This window comes from Puntigrus tetrazona, chromosome 13 (assembly GCF_018831695.1).
Source record: "Puntigrus tetrazona isolate hp1 chromosome 13, ASM1883169v1, whole genome shotgun sequence".
Lineage (NCBI taxonomy): Eukaryota > Metazoa > Chordata > Actinopteri > Cypriniformes > Cyprinidae > Puntigrus > Puntigrus tetrazona.
The window spans coordinates 13,678,858-13,692,446 of record NC_056711.1 but is presented as its reverse complement, the minus strand read 5'-3'; the positions used below and the strand labels follow the sequence as shown (position 1 = coordinate 13,692,446).

Below are 13,589 nucleotides of genomic sequence, written 5' to 3'. Positions count from 1 at the left end.
AGGTTTCACTTGGCTAATGCCAGTTTCTGTTGTGAAAATGCCCTCACGACCGTTCAGTAGCTTGATCTTGTCGCCCGGTAGATGTTTCAGTTGTTGTTCATTTGCATCTCTTTATTTCGTAGTTGGAACCCTTGTCAATTTCAGTCTGTCCGATCATCCAGCGGATACCAACTGACACTGAAAATAAAAGTGAAAACTTATGAGTTAGTTACAGCACGACAGCCAGTCACATTAGCATGCCTCAGTAACTAAACTAGGGCTACAAGCACTCGGGTTCATAATGTCATTCATTAGATCGGTGGTTCTCAACCAAGGTTGCCAGGGGAAAAGGCTGACAACCACTTTATTTGATCATAATACAAACAGGGTTCCCACGGACATGGAAAACCTAGAAATATCAGGAATTTTAAGAGGAAAAAATCAGAACGCTACAGATCCACTTATACAAGGTTAGATCATCCACTATCAATTACTCAAGTTAGTTTTCCCCAGTAATCATAACTCATTGAAATTCCTTGGTCAACAGGTGTGGGAACCCTGTACTAAGTAAAGGAGAAATGAAAACTTGAAATGAAAGCTTCATTTAAACAATATCTAGTAGATGATTTCTTACATCATATCTGAATAATGTAGTTGTGCATTTAGTGTTTAGATGAAACTTTAACATCTGAAATGAATCTTTAATCCTGTGCTCACATGCTATGATATTTAAGGGCACTTTAAATGCATTAAAATGCGTCATTCGTTCATGCGCTTATGAATTGATCAGCATGCAGTAAATCTAGGTGAAAAATTGTTGATATACTTACTGCTCTAGCACCTATATGGTCTGCTTTATGTTTTTATTTTTTGAAAAACAGATTGGAGGAAAATAGCAGCAGTATATAATTCCATTGTTGCTTGATGACAAAAAAAAAGATTGACCAAAAAATAAAAATAATCTGCTGCAGTTTTGCCATTAGTTACACCATCTTAAATTGTAATCAATATGAAAATACCATCACACTCCTTTTCATTTATCTCAAGTACCTGCTAGACAGAAGAGCGATGTACAGACGACAGTGAAGGTGGATCCTGATAGCAGCAACTGCAGAAGTAACATGCAGAGAGGGTAGACCAGCAAACAAACCCAGAAGAGCCAGTTCAGCAGGGACCAAGGTCGACGCGGAGGGCTTGTAATGGGACCCGGAAAACGCCCTGTCTGTCTATAATGCTCTTGGAATTCATCCTGTGTGAGATGACGCAACAAAAATGACTCGGTGCTCACCCTCATGTTGTTCCAAACCCGCAAGACCTTCATTCATCTTCGGTACACAAATTAAGATATTCTGATAACAGGTGAGAGCTTTCTGACCCTGCATAGACTGCAATGTAACTACTACGTACCGCTACCAGGTAAGAACATCATTAAAATAGTCAATATGACATCAGCCGGTAAACCTAATTTTAGGCAGCTACAAGAATACCTTTTGTGTGCAAATAAATAAATTATGGGTGAATTACTCAGTACAGACTATTTTAATGATGTCTTTACTACCTTTCCTGTGGTATTCGCACTGCCGTCTATGCAGGGTCAGAAAGCTTGCACATTTCATAAAAAAAAATCTTAATTTGTGACCTGAAGGTGAACAAGGGTCTTGCAGGTTTTACATGAGGAGAGTAATTAATGACAGAATTTTCATTTTTGGATGAACTATCCCTTTATCCCTTTTTAAAAAAAAAAAAAAAAAACTAATTAATAAATAAAACATTAATACATATTAAAATAAATAAATACACCTCCACCTAATGCAGGTAGTGCACTTACTTTTCCTGGTAGAGTTTGTGAAGCCAGACGGCACATTCAGACTCGTCCTCTGGGATCGTGTCCAGAGGAATTCGCCTAATAAACACATGACGGTTTATCTTGGTGTTGTAACTGACAATGTATTCATATAGTAAGTCATTAAACTAAAGCATTTATAAATGATTATGGAGACTGCATATTGAACTTTGTTATAGCGGGACACATTATCACAAAGCATTTAATAAACAACAGGCTGTTAAATCTTGCCAAAGGACGATATGGAGAAATGTTTCTTTCATTCATACCTCACATATAAATCAGCATGGTACTTTTTCCCGTTGAGTACCCCTAGTAAAGTTGGCATTTCGTTGTTTCTGAAATTAAGTGTAGAATCGTACACAGCAGTAACTACAGAGGAGACACAAACCAAGTCAAAGCCAGATGTTGCTAAATACATTTAAAAGTAAATTCAAAAACATCAACAGACTATGGGTTCATCATTAGTTAAAGGACAAGAAGCTCTCACCCGTTTCCTCTGAGGTTCTGGACCGTGACACAAAAGCCCTTGGTCCGAGGTAGAAGGTGGTACTTGAGTTTGGGGAGACCTTTCTTCTCTGCCACCTCCATACTAATCTTGTGCTTCTTTTCTGTGAAGCGTGTGCCCTCACAGTGCAACAGGAACTATAGACGCATCATAAAAATTTATATCAACCACAGGAGACAGAAAAGAAAAAAATAAAGCTAAAAAAACTAATTGTGTAATTGTTTAGGAAGTATTAATTCTTGTGAATAAATGTATTACCACTACTTTCCATGGTACCTTTTATAAAGCTAAAACAAACTGTCATCATGTGGAAATATTGTGTTTATATATATATATATATATATATATATATATATATATATATATATATATATATATATAAAAAAATAAAAAAACTTTTTTGTTCCACAGAAAAAATTACATAAGTGTCAGTAAATCATGACAGTATGTTCATTTTTGTTTTGACAGGTTAACAATTGCTTTAATTAATTGTGTTTAAAATAATAAAAAAATAAAAAAAATCTGAAATATAGCAAAATGTCCAGAATACAATAAACAAGGAGATTGTACATATATACCCAAAAGTTTTCTGGGTAATCCCGAAGGTTGTGCAGACTTTGCACTACTGTCTTGCGATCCTCTTCCCATTTCCTCTTGCAGAAGACGATCTCTAGGAAGTACCACATCCAGCCGATCACAGGAACAAAGGAAAGTTCCTTTTTGCCAACACCTTTGAGCTCTAAAAGCAAAAACATGACAATTACATGACAGTGTAACAGTTTATTTGCGTCATTATAATATTGAGTCTACAAAATGTGTATTGCTACAAATTTAGAACTATTTTGAATCCCATACTTCTTATGATGTGAGAAAGTAAGTAGCTATTTTTGACTTACTCCTAAAACGCCAAATCTCTCACAGAAGGTCCAGCCTGTCATGAAATCGATCTCAAAATTATGATTAAGGACAACAATGGCATTCTCTTTGCCATAAAGTTTATAGCTTTCTGGATCTGTGTAAAGTGTGCATTCTGTCCCAGACCACCACTCCAACAATGCCACCAGTTCTGAACAAACACAAAAAAAAATACACACTGAAATGTGACGCGTATATTCAGAATTCATTTATATGAAGTAGTCCAACAAGTTCATCATCTTTGTAAGCATGTAAATAGATGGTAGAGCAATTTGCAATATTCAAAAATGCCTATTCCTGTTTTGTTTCCATCAGCACACCACTGAGGTTTTTAAACAGGAAATAGTGGATTTAGCTTTTGTCTTGAACAGGTGAGACGTGGTATTGACGTTCTCCATGACTGCAACAAATATTATTGACCTCCTACTATTTTTGGGGATTTTGGCATTTCAAGCTGTGCTTCTTTTTCAGCGCAGAAAAAATAAGCACAGGAAATGTATTGCATCACGGCTGATAATGTCAGTATCCTTCTTTGGAAGAAGTGAGCTCACATGACAGCTTGTAGGACTTACGGCTAGAAATGGAATAACCCAATCTGCAGTTGATCTTGCGTGCGAGCTGCTTGTTAAAGGGCCACAGTGGTAGAGTACAGAGCTGCAGCAGGTTGATAATGAATCCACTGACTAGGAACACGTAACAGATAATGAGATGGCACAGCAACTGAGTTTTTAGCACTTGAACAATTCCCATCCTTATCATGCAGTCTTGACGTCCCCAGTCTCCGCTATATCCTCTGCAGAGAGAAAAAAAAGATAAATATTAATAACTTTGACAGCTGTCTCATATTAACCAGAACACTGTTTTCATGAATAAAGATGGAAACGCCTCCTAAAATATGTTGCACCTGTAAAAAACTGTATTTGAAATATGAAAATACCTGAAATACCTGAGCCAATATTCAAATAGTATGGTTGCAACAAAGAGGAATAAAGTTCAGGGTTTTTTTTTTCATTCCTTGTTTCCACGCCAACCCATTTGAATGATGTGGAAATAGTTAGTACTCTCCCCAATCCCCATATATTATATATTGTGGTTTTACAAACTTCTAACTTTGCCAAAAGCTCTTTTTGTAATGCCGAATATCTCACCTAGTAATGAGAAAAACGGTTCACATTGACACCAAAACAAACAAAGCATCATAAAAGATGTCCATTCTGACTCAAGAACCTGTGTGACTGGATCATTAAGCCAATGAGTCCAGCCTTTTTTTCTGTTTGAGCGAGTGAACTGATAAAATCTTGTGAATGGTATAGTTTCTGTCAAGAGCCACACAACTCAAACACTTTGTGAGGAATGTGGTCTTTTATTATTGTGGGGGATGTGCCATTTTCTAGAGTAAACAGTTCATTTCGGAGCAATGTTTGTGAAAAAAAATAAGACCATTAGCTGGCACAAGGAGCAAGACGAGACCTGTCCCTATCGTTACTGTCAGCTCTTACACGTGAAAGTCTCTCAGTACACAGGGCAAAGGCTGAAACCGAAATGTCACAGCGTTACTTATGTTGGTGTGTGTCTACTGTGTGCTTTGGCATAAGCACATTCAGTCTGAGGGCGCAATGTTATCTGCACACTATCTGCTAGTGGTCACAGAAAAAAAAAAATGTGCGAACTTTGATTTAAATCAAATAGTTGCAGTCATACAAGTTTGATCGAATGTAAAACCTATTTGCATTAGACCAGGGCATTTTGATTTATTCCAGTTACTCGAATCTTTTGCATCACTTCACTGAATTGAGTAGTTCACCGAGTTATCTTGTTAAAAACGAGGCAACAAGTGATATACGGCATTACAAGAGAGTCTTTTGTTAACGAACAGTGTTGACAAATATTTGCATTCATACTTTAGGAGTGAACCAGATTCTTTTAGGTTTACAAAAATGCAAAGTCAAATCGCATTGGACCGGGGGATTTTGATTCATTCCAGTTACTCAAATATTTTGCATCAGTTCACTGAATGGAGTCGTTCACTGTTTTGACTCACGTTTAGCAATTACCTGGCAACAAGTGATTTTAAAAGCATTACAAGTCACTCGTTAAGTGATTTACTGTTGATCGCAACACAAGCGATAATAACCTTATAATTAATAAGGAAAGTAATAAATAAAATAAATGAGATGACTCATTTATTTTGATACTCCGGCGAAGGGGTTTGTTTGTTCATTAGGTTAAACCAATGAAAGAATCATTCATAACCGGTCTCGAAAGCTATTGGTTGGTGTTACAGTCAGTGCACGAATTATTCAGAAGAGTCACGCGCCTCGAAAGCAAAGAAACTATAAAAACATAAGTCAGTGCGTAGAAATAATCAAAACTATTTATTTAATTTAAAGTGGAGAGGAACTACTAATCTGTACTAGGTCTACACTACAGGGTGCGCCCTTGTTAAGTTACCAGTTCAACCTGATTTAAACTTCACACTCGCCGGCAGGTAAAGTTAGTCTAAAGCTGTCAATTCGCCAAAAAAAAAAACAAAAAAACAAAGCGACATTTTTAATATTGGCGTATCAATACATATTCGCGGAATTAAAAAAAAAATCTCTTATGGTCATTTGTGCGTTTCCCTTGCATGTTTCGTTTTGCTTGCCTTGGTGCCATGAGCATCAAGAGTGAACAGACAGCCATTGAAAACAACAGGCAAAACTCGCGCACATGTTAGGCACAGAAAGAACGATACTTTCATCTTTCCCCAGAAAACAAAACGTTACCTTTTTTTCCCCTTGCGCGGTTAGTAGCAGAGGATCCGTCTCATCGCATGGAGCTAACTGGAGAGCGCGCGAGAGATGTGAGTCTTGAGGATGTTTAAGTTGGGCAGAAGAGATTCCAGCGCTGGTGAGCGGAATATGAGACCACACCCCGGCATAAGACGCTGCTCGAAGAGCGCTGGAACGTAGGCAGGAACTTCAGAGGGTCATTATGTCATTTCCTCTGTCTCGAGCCAACGCTGCCTCAGTGTCCCTACACAGGTTGCTTCCCACTGCTCACTTCGACCGGCAGTTGAAGGTAATTGCCAAACACGCTGGCAACCGTAAGACATCACCTCAAACGTGGGCTGTACGACGCCAATTATCAAGGCGAGTGCGCCCTCTACTGGACGAGAAGGGTTTGGGCTTCATTTCAGAGACAAAAGAAAGCGTCTTTGGAAAGAAGCTCATTGTTTTCCCGAGAGAAACAAAAGGCACGTTTTCTGTGGGGAGACAAAGGTCTGATAAGATATTAGTAGCTGTACATTTTGCATGAGTAATGTTTTGTTTGCAGTAGACAAAGAATTGACATGCTTTTCTTTGTTTCTAAGCCTCACATGACAGCTGTCAGAATTTGTATTCAGGCACAATGATAGCCTAAGTATTAGTGCGGAGATCCAGCCTTGAGAAATGCATCATTTTTGTCAGAATTCAGTATTTATTTATTTATTTATTTATTTATTTATTTATTTATTATACCATTCTTGAAGGGATAGTTCACCCCAAAATTTAAATTCTGGCATGATTTCCTCACCCTTATGTCTTTCTGAATCCGTATGATTTTCTGTTATTTGTCGAGAACAAAAGATAATATTGAAATATTATATTGTAAAATGTCTCTGTTCTTTTGTCCATGCTCTAATTAGTTGTCTAATATTTTTTGGACTCTATAATAAAAACCAATAAATGTGACCCGGACTACAAAACCAGTATCTTGTATTTGGACCCAGGACCAACATTTTCTACCAACTATTTAAAAATCTGTAATCTGAGCGTTAAAGAATTGAGAAATTGCATTTAAAGTTGTTCTTAGCAATGCATTTTAAATAATCAAAATAGTACGTTTTGATGAATTTATATTGAAATGTACAAAATATCTTCATGGTACATGATCCTTGCTTAATATACTAATGATTTTTGGCATAAAAGAAAATCTCTAATTTTGACCCATACAGTGTGGCTATTGCTACAAATGCAAATGTCATTAGGATCATCATGTTGTAATACAAAGGTTCTGGCCTCCACTGATTAGACTATGATTGAGGTCCACTTTCCACTCAAAGCTCTTAGCTTTGCTTTCATTTCTCGTGACATTAAGATAAGCTCTCCACCAGCATCAAAAGACCTGCTATGACATGAAAAACATAATTTATTCAGTGATCCACAAACCATGTGGAAAGGCCATTCAAGTATGACACTTGATACAAAAATAGTAACCTCTTCACTAGAAGGAAAAAATGAAATCTCTTTTTGCCTGCCATTATTCTGGAAAACAGACTATTCAGACTAAATTGGCTGCTTATGAAAATAGCCAAGCTATTCACAAATACCCTTCACATGTTGCATCCAAATTAATGTATTGTTGATGGAAATGCTCATCTCTACCAGCTTTGAGAGCAATTTGTGGTTGATAGATTTAAATGAAGACTCTGGGGGAATATGATGTTTACCAAGGATGCCCTGGCTGATTTAAGGAGTTACTGAGGTTATCTGAAGCCTAATGGCATAAAAAAAAAAATCACTCAGCAGAGGAAAGCTGAAGGTCAGGAATAGTCGAAGGGGAAGATATGCTGAAATGCATGCAGTGCATATTGAAAATCTCAAAATTGTCAAAGGATATAGTTATACTTACTATTATCCTTATCTAAATATTTCACCGGGGACACTTGATTTTAAAATGTAAAGAGATTAAAGGTGTTAATCTCGTCATTATACATCACTATCACGCTATTCCCCTATTTGATACAATACTTTGGATAAAAAGTTAATTGTAGTCCTATTTGAGCCATAATGTGCTGAAAAAGCAGTGAATATAAGTGTTCTGACAGGTTGGCTTTTTGCCCGTTGTGACCCTAAATTATTAGAAAAAAAAATTCATGAACTTTGAAAAAAAAAAAAAAAAAAAAAAATCAACAACAACGTAACCTGCATTTGTATAACGTGTGTATAAATAGACAACGTAAAATATTTGCTTGTGAATACAGTTGCAATTTCTTATTAGCTATTAGCTTACAAAGCTGCGTTTTAAGTTTAAATAATATTTCTTCTCTTAATCGCTCAAAATATAAGTATTAGGTTGATAGCTGGCAGTCACTGACACCGGCTCGTGCGCCTCACGCGCTATTGGCTGAAGAGAATTTCCGTCTGATGCCGGAAATGGACGTGGCAAGATGACAAAGTCCTGGTGCGCTTCCTGTTTTAACTCTAGTCAAACTATCAGCAGTTAGTTGGCTATTAGACCTCACGGAATACCTGTAGTGACCGTGTTTCTCACCCTTCTTCTCCAGCTCTTTCTCTCTAATGTCCCGATAGCGCTTTTGGAGGCTCATCAGGGGCGATGCGGGTGTTTTGGCGTTGGTTTTTGTTGCTGATTTTGGTCGGAGTGTCTGCAAATCGTGCAGGATCTCCTGTGTTTACAGATGAAATCCCCTTCAAAATCAAATGGCCCGGGGCAGACTTCACCCTGGTGAGTCCTGACATCTAATAAACCCAGACGTTGCATGGCAGCTGTAAATACAAACGTGTTTATTTAGTTGTCAGCTTGTAGGCTAAGGTCGACTTTATAACAGCTGGGTGTTGAGCTGTTTTGTTTTGAGTTGTCTTGTCGTGTTAATATTCTCTCTAACAGCATTATGAAGTCTTAAAGTACATAAATGGAAAGTAGAGCTGTTTAGTTTCTCATGAATTTGTCGGTTGCCTCTGCTGAAGCTAAACATGCACTAATATGTAATAATATCCGTTTCTCTGTAGTCAACGTCAGGAGGCCTGTACAAAGAAGATGACTATGTTATCATGACAACTACAGAAAAAGAAAAGTACAAATGTTTATTGCCGTCTTTGTCTGGCAACCAGGAGGTGTGGTTATGCATTGCTATTTTTTTTTGTTATTATGATCTTCTTGAGCCATTGTGGAACTGTGTATCGTTCAGTTCCATTTTATTAGAATAATTTATTGTCCGTCTCATTTTTGAAGGATGATGTGAAGGAGTATGATGGGCCGAGTCCAGCTGTGCTGCTGGAGCCGTTGTTCAAACAGAGCAGCTGCTCCTACAGAGTAAGTTTCATTTCTCAGTTTTGGTTTATAGTTTATAAACACGGTCATAAATTGCTTTTATTAATACTTTGACAGATCGAATCATACTGGACATATGAAGTGTGCCACGGGAAGCATGTACGGCAGTACCATGAGGACAAAGAGACGGGGCAGGTAAAATCATGAAGTTATGATGTATGCTGTTTAAGAACATTTCAGATTCTTATTTATAGCATTCAGAAATGCTATTAATTGAATGAATGCTATAAGTATAGAAATGCATACAGCACTACTCAAAAAACATTTTTGGCAATGTTTTTGAAAGAAGTACTTTATGCTCACCAAGTCTATATTTATTTTGTTATAGTAAATACAGTAAAAACTGTAATTTTGTAAAATATCATTACTTGATAACTAGATATTTTTAATGAATCCATCTCATGTGGATGGATTATATTAATATTAGTGCTGTCAAATGAGTCAAACGATTTATCGCATCCAAAATAAAGTTTATATTTACATAATGTGTATATTTAAGTATATATAAATACAAACACACGTACATAAATGCTTAAGAAAAATGTTCATAATAAATGCACACCGTACATAATGCCCCCACATTTTAAAATGCACAAGTCAGAATTTTTTGAATTTTTACATAAATATTATTTCACACTGAATTATTTCGACCAAATGTTGTCGATTTATTCTCTGAAAACTTGAAACCTTAAAAGTGGACTCTTTACTTACATTGAATGTGCTTTCTATGGACATAAAATCCCTTTTGTGTTTTTTTTGATACAGATATCTTAATGTCTTTGACCAGCATATATTATGTGAACAAAAACATTTATTTTGGATGCCATTAATCACTTGACAGCACTAATCCAATTACGTTTCAGTTGTCTTACTTGTCTCTGGTTCCTCAGAAGATCAACATTCAGGAATACTTTCTGGGTACCATGAAAAAAGAGAGTGCAGGTTGGTTAATTAAGCTTTTTAAGTTCTTACTATGATTTCTTTTACATATTCTAGTAAAGTAATAAATATTTGATCAATACATTATATGCTCCTTAAGAATCAGAAACGGAAAAATCCAGTGACTCTGAATCAGAAAGATCAAACGTCAACACACAGGTTTGTAGCTATTAAATATAAAGATAGGAAACTTTGTCGTATTAGTATGTTTTTTTTAAAACTCTCTTTGGGTTCCCAGGTGCCAACTAAGAATATAGAGGGTCAGCTGACACCATACTATCCCGTAGAAATGGCACATGGGACTGAATGCTCTCTGAGACAGAATGAACCTCGCTCTACCACGGTGCTGTACGTCTGCCACCCAGAGGCAAAACATGAGATCCTCACGATCGCTGAGGTCATCACCTGTCAGTATGAAGTAGTGGTGCTCACACCCCTCATCTGTCCTCACCCGAAATACAGGTACATACACGAACACATTCAAAGTCAATTACCACTTTAAGTCCTTTGTGACATATTCCAGCTCATCTTTCCTCAGGTTCAAGTCGTCCCCAGTGAATGACATCTTTTGCCAGGCTCTGGGTGGCTCCCCTCTTAGACCTCAGAGTCTGTCCCAGCTGGATCGTGAGCAGGAAGAGCTGCTCAAACCACCGTTCAGCTCAAGCACCGAAAGAGATCAGAGAGGATCCAGGGTGAGTACGCATCTGCCCTTTTATCCTCAAACTAATAGGAGAAGGGGGCCGTAATGAACATCTGCTACAAAAGAGAGTTCTAAAAAGTGTATAAAAACGTATTCAATATAAATTATTATTGTAAAAATATATTTTTTAAAAATGTAATTCCTGTCTCGTTTGCTAAGGAGGATTCATCTCCAGTGAAAGAAGAGGCGTATACTTCTACCCATAAGCCCCTGACAGTGGGTGGGCAAGCCCAGGTCACAGTTGGCACTACCCACATCTCTCGTTTGACTGATGAGCAGCTGATCAAGGAGTTTCTGAGTGGCTCATACTGTCTGCATGGGGTGAGGGTGAATGGAAGGATTTGTTTGACTGATTCTAGATCTTTAAGTTGGATTCCCAGTTTAGCATGTTTGTTTCTGTCTAGGGTGTTGGATGGTGGAAGTATGAATTCTGTTATGGAAAGCATGTCCATCAGTATCATGAGGTAAGAGTTATGAAGTCTTTAAAATCTTTAGGCAAATATAATGTAATTCATATATGCCATTTATACAGGACACGTCCTGGCCATGATTTTTATGTTGTCTAAAACATCCAAAGTAGTTTGACCAATAACATGTAGGTATTGTACACAATCGACCAGTCGTGGCGCGAAGGTGAGAACGATCAAAGCAATGAGATTGTATGACCTGTATGGTCACCCTGGATTAATATCTGGATTATTAAAGAAGATTAATGATGGATAATGGGAGCTAATATGCATTTTGTGCATTTGTTTGAAGGATAAAGAACAAGGAAAGAACATTGTAGTGGTGGGCAGCTGGAACACTGAGGATCATTTTAACTGGGCCAAGAAAAACGTGGCTCGATCTTATCATTTGAAAGATGATGGAGTACAGAAAGTCAAGTATGATTATATTTACCCCACATATTCCTGTACATGTATAAATATGATAGATCTGTGTATCTCATTTTAATGTCATGTTGCTATCAGGGTCGTATCACACTTCTATGGCCGTGGAGATGTTTGTGACCTAACAGGGAAACCGAGACAAGTTATAGTCAAGCTCAAGTGAGATGCCCAAACTTCTAAACGCAATGCAGTTTTTGGGTTTTTTGAATGCTGCCGCTAATACCTACCTGTTCTGTCTCAGGTGTAAGGAGTCAGAGTCTCCTCATGCTGTTACAGTTTACATGCTGGAACCTCAGACCTGTCAATATATTCTCGGGGTGAGTGGCAAACAAAATGTCTTTTGAGATTTGACTGCAATTTAGATTTTTAATGATGTGATCATTTCACGTGGATAATCCGTATCTTGGTTATCTTTCTACCGCAGGTTGAGTCACCCGTAATATGCAAGATCTTGGACACTGCAGATGAAAATGGACTTCTTTCAATTCCTAGCTAGCCTATATGGAGGAGATGGTTAGTTTGGAGAATGAACAATATTGAGGCAGTATGATGCTCAGAGGGTGAGATAAAAGTCTAGTACTTCCATAGATTCATGGTGATAACATGGACTTGCCGAATCTCAGACCTCCACCCTTTGAGAAAGTCCCTCAGTGACTGCACTTTCTGTTGTTTGAAGACTAAACAAGGAGATCTGAAGAACCTTTTACACCTGCAGATGCAGCTAGGACTGAATTCTCAATGTTTTATTTGCAAATCTCAAACGTGTTAAAGAATATTTTTTTTCAGCTTTTTTCATGCTTTGGCACAGTTGGTCGGCTGTGGGAAAGTCACTTTAAAAGTCTAATCAAATGATTAATTTATTAATCAATTGATTGTACAAGTTGGTCAACTGTTTTAAATGTACATTATTTATTTGATCAGAGTTCTGGTAGTTCAGTGCTTGCCATTATCACTGTGCAGATGGAGATGGTTATTACATGTTTTTAAAAGTGATTTAAGTAAGTAATTTTGCAATGCAAAGTGCAAGGGAAAATACACTGTCTTGTACACAAAGGAAAGTGAATGTAAGTAAACGTTTTTTTAAATCATGAGTCATTGATTTGTTTACAATTTGTGATTACCTTCACTTAAATGTAACCACTTCCACTATTGTACAATAAAGTGTTTGGTGAAGGGCTCCTCTTAACTCAAGAACAAATTTATCAAGACTATTTTATTTCATTGCATTGCCTGCAATGCTGGTTGTTGCTCAGTCTGTACATGTTCAGTTGAATAAAGTATGAATTTCAAGTCCTTTCAGAAGATTCATTTACCACCTTAATGAATACACTGCGAAAAATGTGGATTTCTGGATTTTCTCGGGGTGAGTGGCAAACAATGTTTTTTGAGATTTGACTGCAATTTAGATTTTTAATGTTTCTTTTGATGTGATCGTTTCATGTGAATAACCCTTAACTTGGTTATCTTAATGAATACACTGCAAAAAATGTGGATTTCAGTATTTTTGCCTAATTTTCCCAGACACGTATATATTTAAGCACTTTTAAATCAAGATACATTTACTCAATATGCAAAATGATGCAAAGTCCTGTTTTCTGGAAAAAAGCCCCATCAAAATTATATTATACTCAATGAAAAAAATACCTGTCCCCTTATTACAATTAAAATTAAACCAGTATACTTTTCTAGACAAAATATCAAAAATTCCTATGGAGAAATAAA

At 37.0% G+C, this 13,589-nt stretch overlaps 2 protein-coding genes across 4 annotated transcripts; one reads left to right on the top strand and one right to left on the bottom strand.

The window, feature by feature from the left end:
- Window positions 1-97: 97 nt before the first annotated feature.
- On the bottom strand, window positions 98-6,408 carry agpat4 (1-acylglycerol-3-phosphate O-acyltransferase 4 (lysophosphatidic acid acyltransferase, delta)). Its single transcript, XM_043255897.1, is given in 10 exon segments — window positions 98-177; window positions 1,030-1,228; window positions 1,804-1,882; window positions 2,092-2,196; window positions 2,316-2,467; window positions 2,909-3,048; window positions 3,051-3,069; window positions 3,227-3,396; window positions 3,818-4,038; window positions 6,011-6,408. Coding segments are annotated over 9 exon segments (1,131 nt in total). The 5' UTR covers window positions 4,005-4,038; window positions 6,011-6,408.
- Window positions 6,409-8,342: 1,934 nt separating this feature from the next.
- On the top strand, window positions 8,343-13,160 carry erlec1 (endoplasmic reticulum lectin 1). Of its 3 annotated transcripts, XM_043255064.1 has the most exons (15): window positions 8,343-8,450; window positions 8,554-8,732; window positions 9,017-9,121; window positions 9,240-9,320; window positions 9,396-9,473; window positions 10,229-10,280; window positions 10,378-10,436; window positions 10,516-10,739; window positions 10,816-10,969; window positions 11,137-11,298; window positions 11,382-11,441; window positions 11,737-11,861; window positions 11,949-12,026; window positions 12,109-12,184; window positions 12,292-13,160. In XM_043255064.1, exons 2-15 carry the CDS (start codon window positions 8,604-8,606, stop codon window positions 12,361-12,363), a joined length of 1,455 nt encoding a protein of 484 aa, XP_043110999.1. In that variant the 5' UTR covers window positions 8,343-8,450; window positions 8,554-8,603; the 3' UTR covers window positions 12,364-13,160. The 3 variants fall into 3 exon arrangements, with proteins under 3 accessions (XP_043110999.1, XP_043111000.1, XP_043110998.1); XM_043255065.1 differs by lacking the exon at window positions 8,343-8,450 and having other exon boundaries at window positions 8,457-8,732; window positions 10,232-10,280; XM_043255063.1 differs by lacking the exon at window positions 8,343-8,450 and having other exon boundaries at window positions 8,457-8,732.
- The last annotated feature ends 429 nt before the right edge of the window (window positions 13,161-13,589 follow it).

Bases quoted from the DNA above. Each gene is read 5' to 3' on its own strand.
- erlec1 (XM_043255064.1), top strand. From the start codon at position 8,604: ATGCGGGTGTTTTGGCGTTGGTTTTTGTTGCTGATTTTGGTCGGAGTG. The intron at 9,321-9,395 runs GTAAGTTTCATT...ATACTTTGACAG, and splicing joins AGAGCAGCTGCTCCTACAGA to ATCGAATCATACTGGACATA. The intron at 10,970-11,136 runs GTGAGTACGCAT...TCGTTTGCTAAG, and splicing joins GAGATCAGAGAGGATCCAGG to GAGGATTCATCTCCAGTGAA.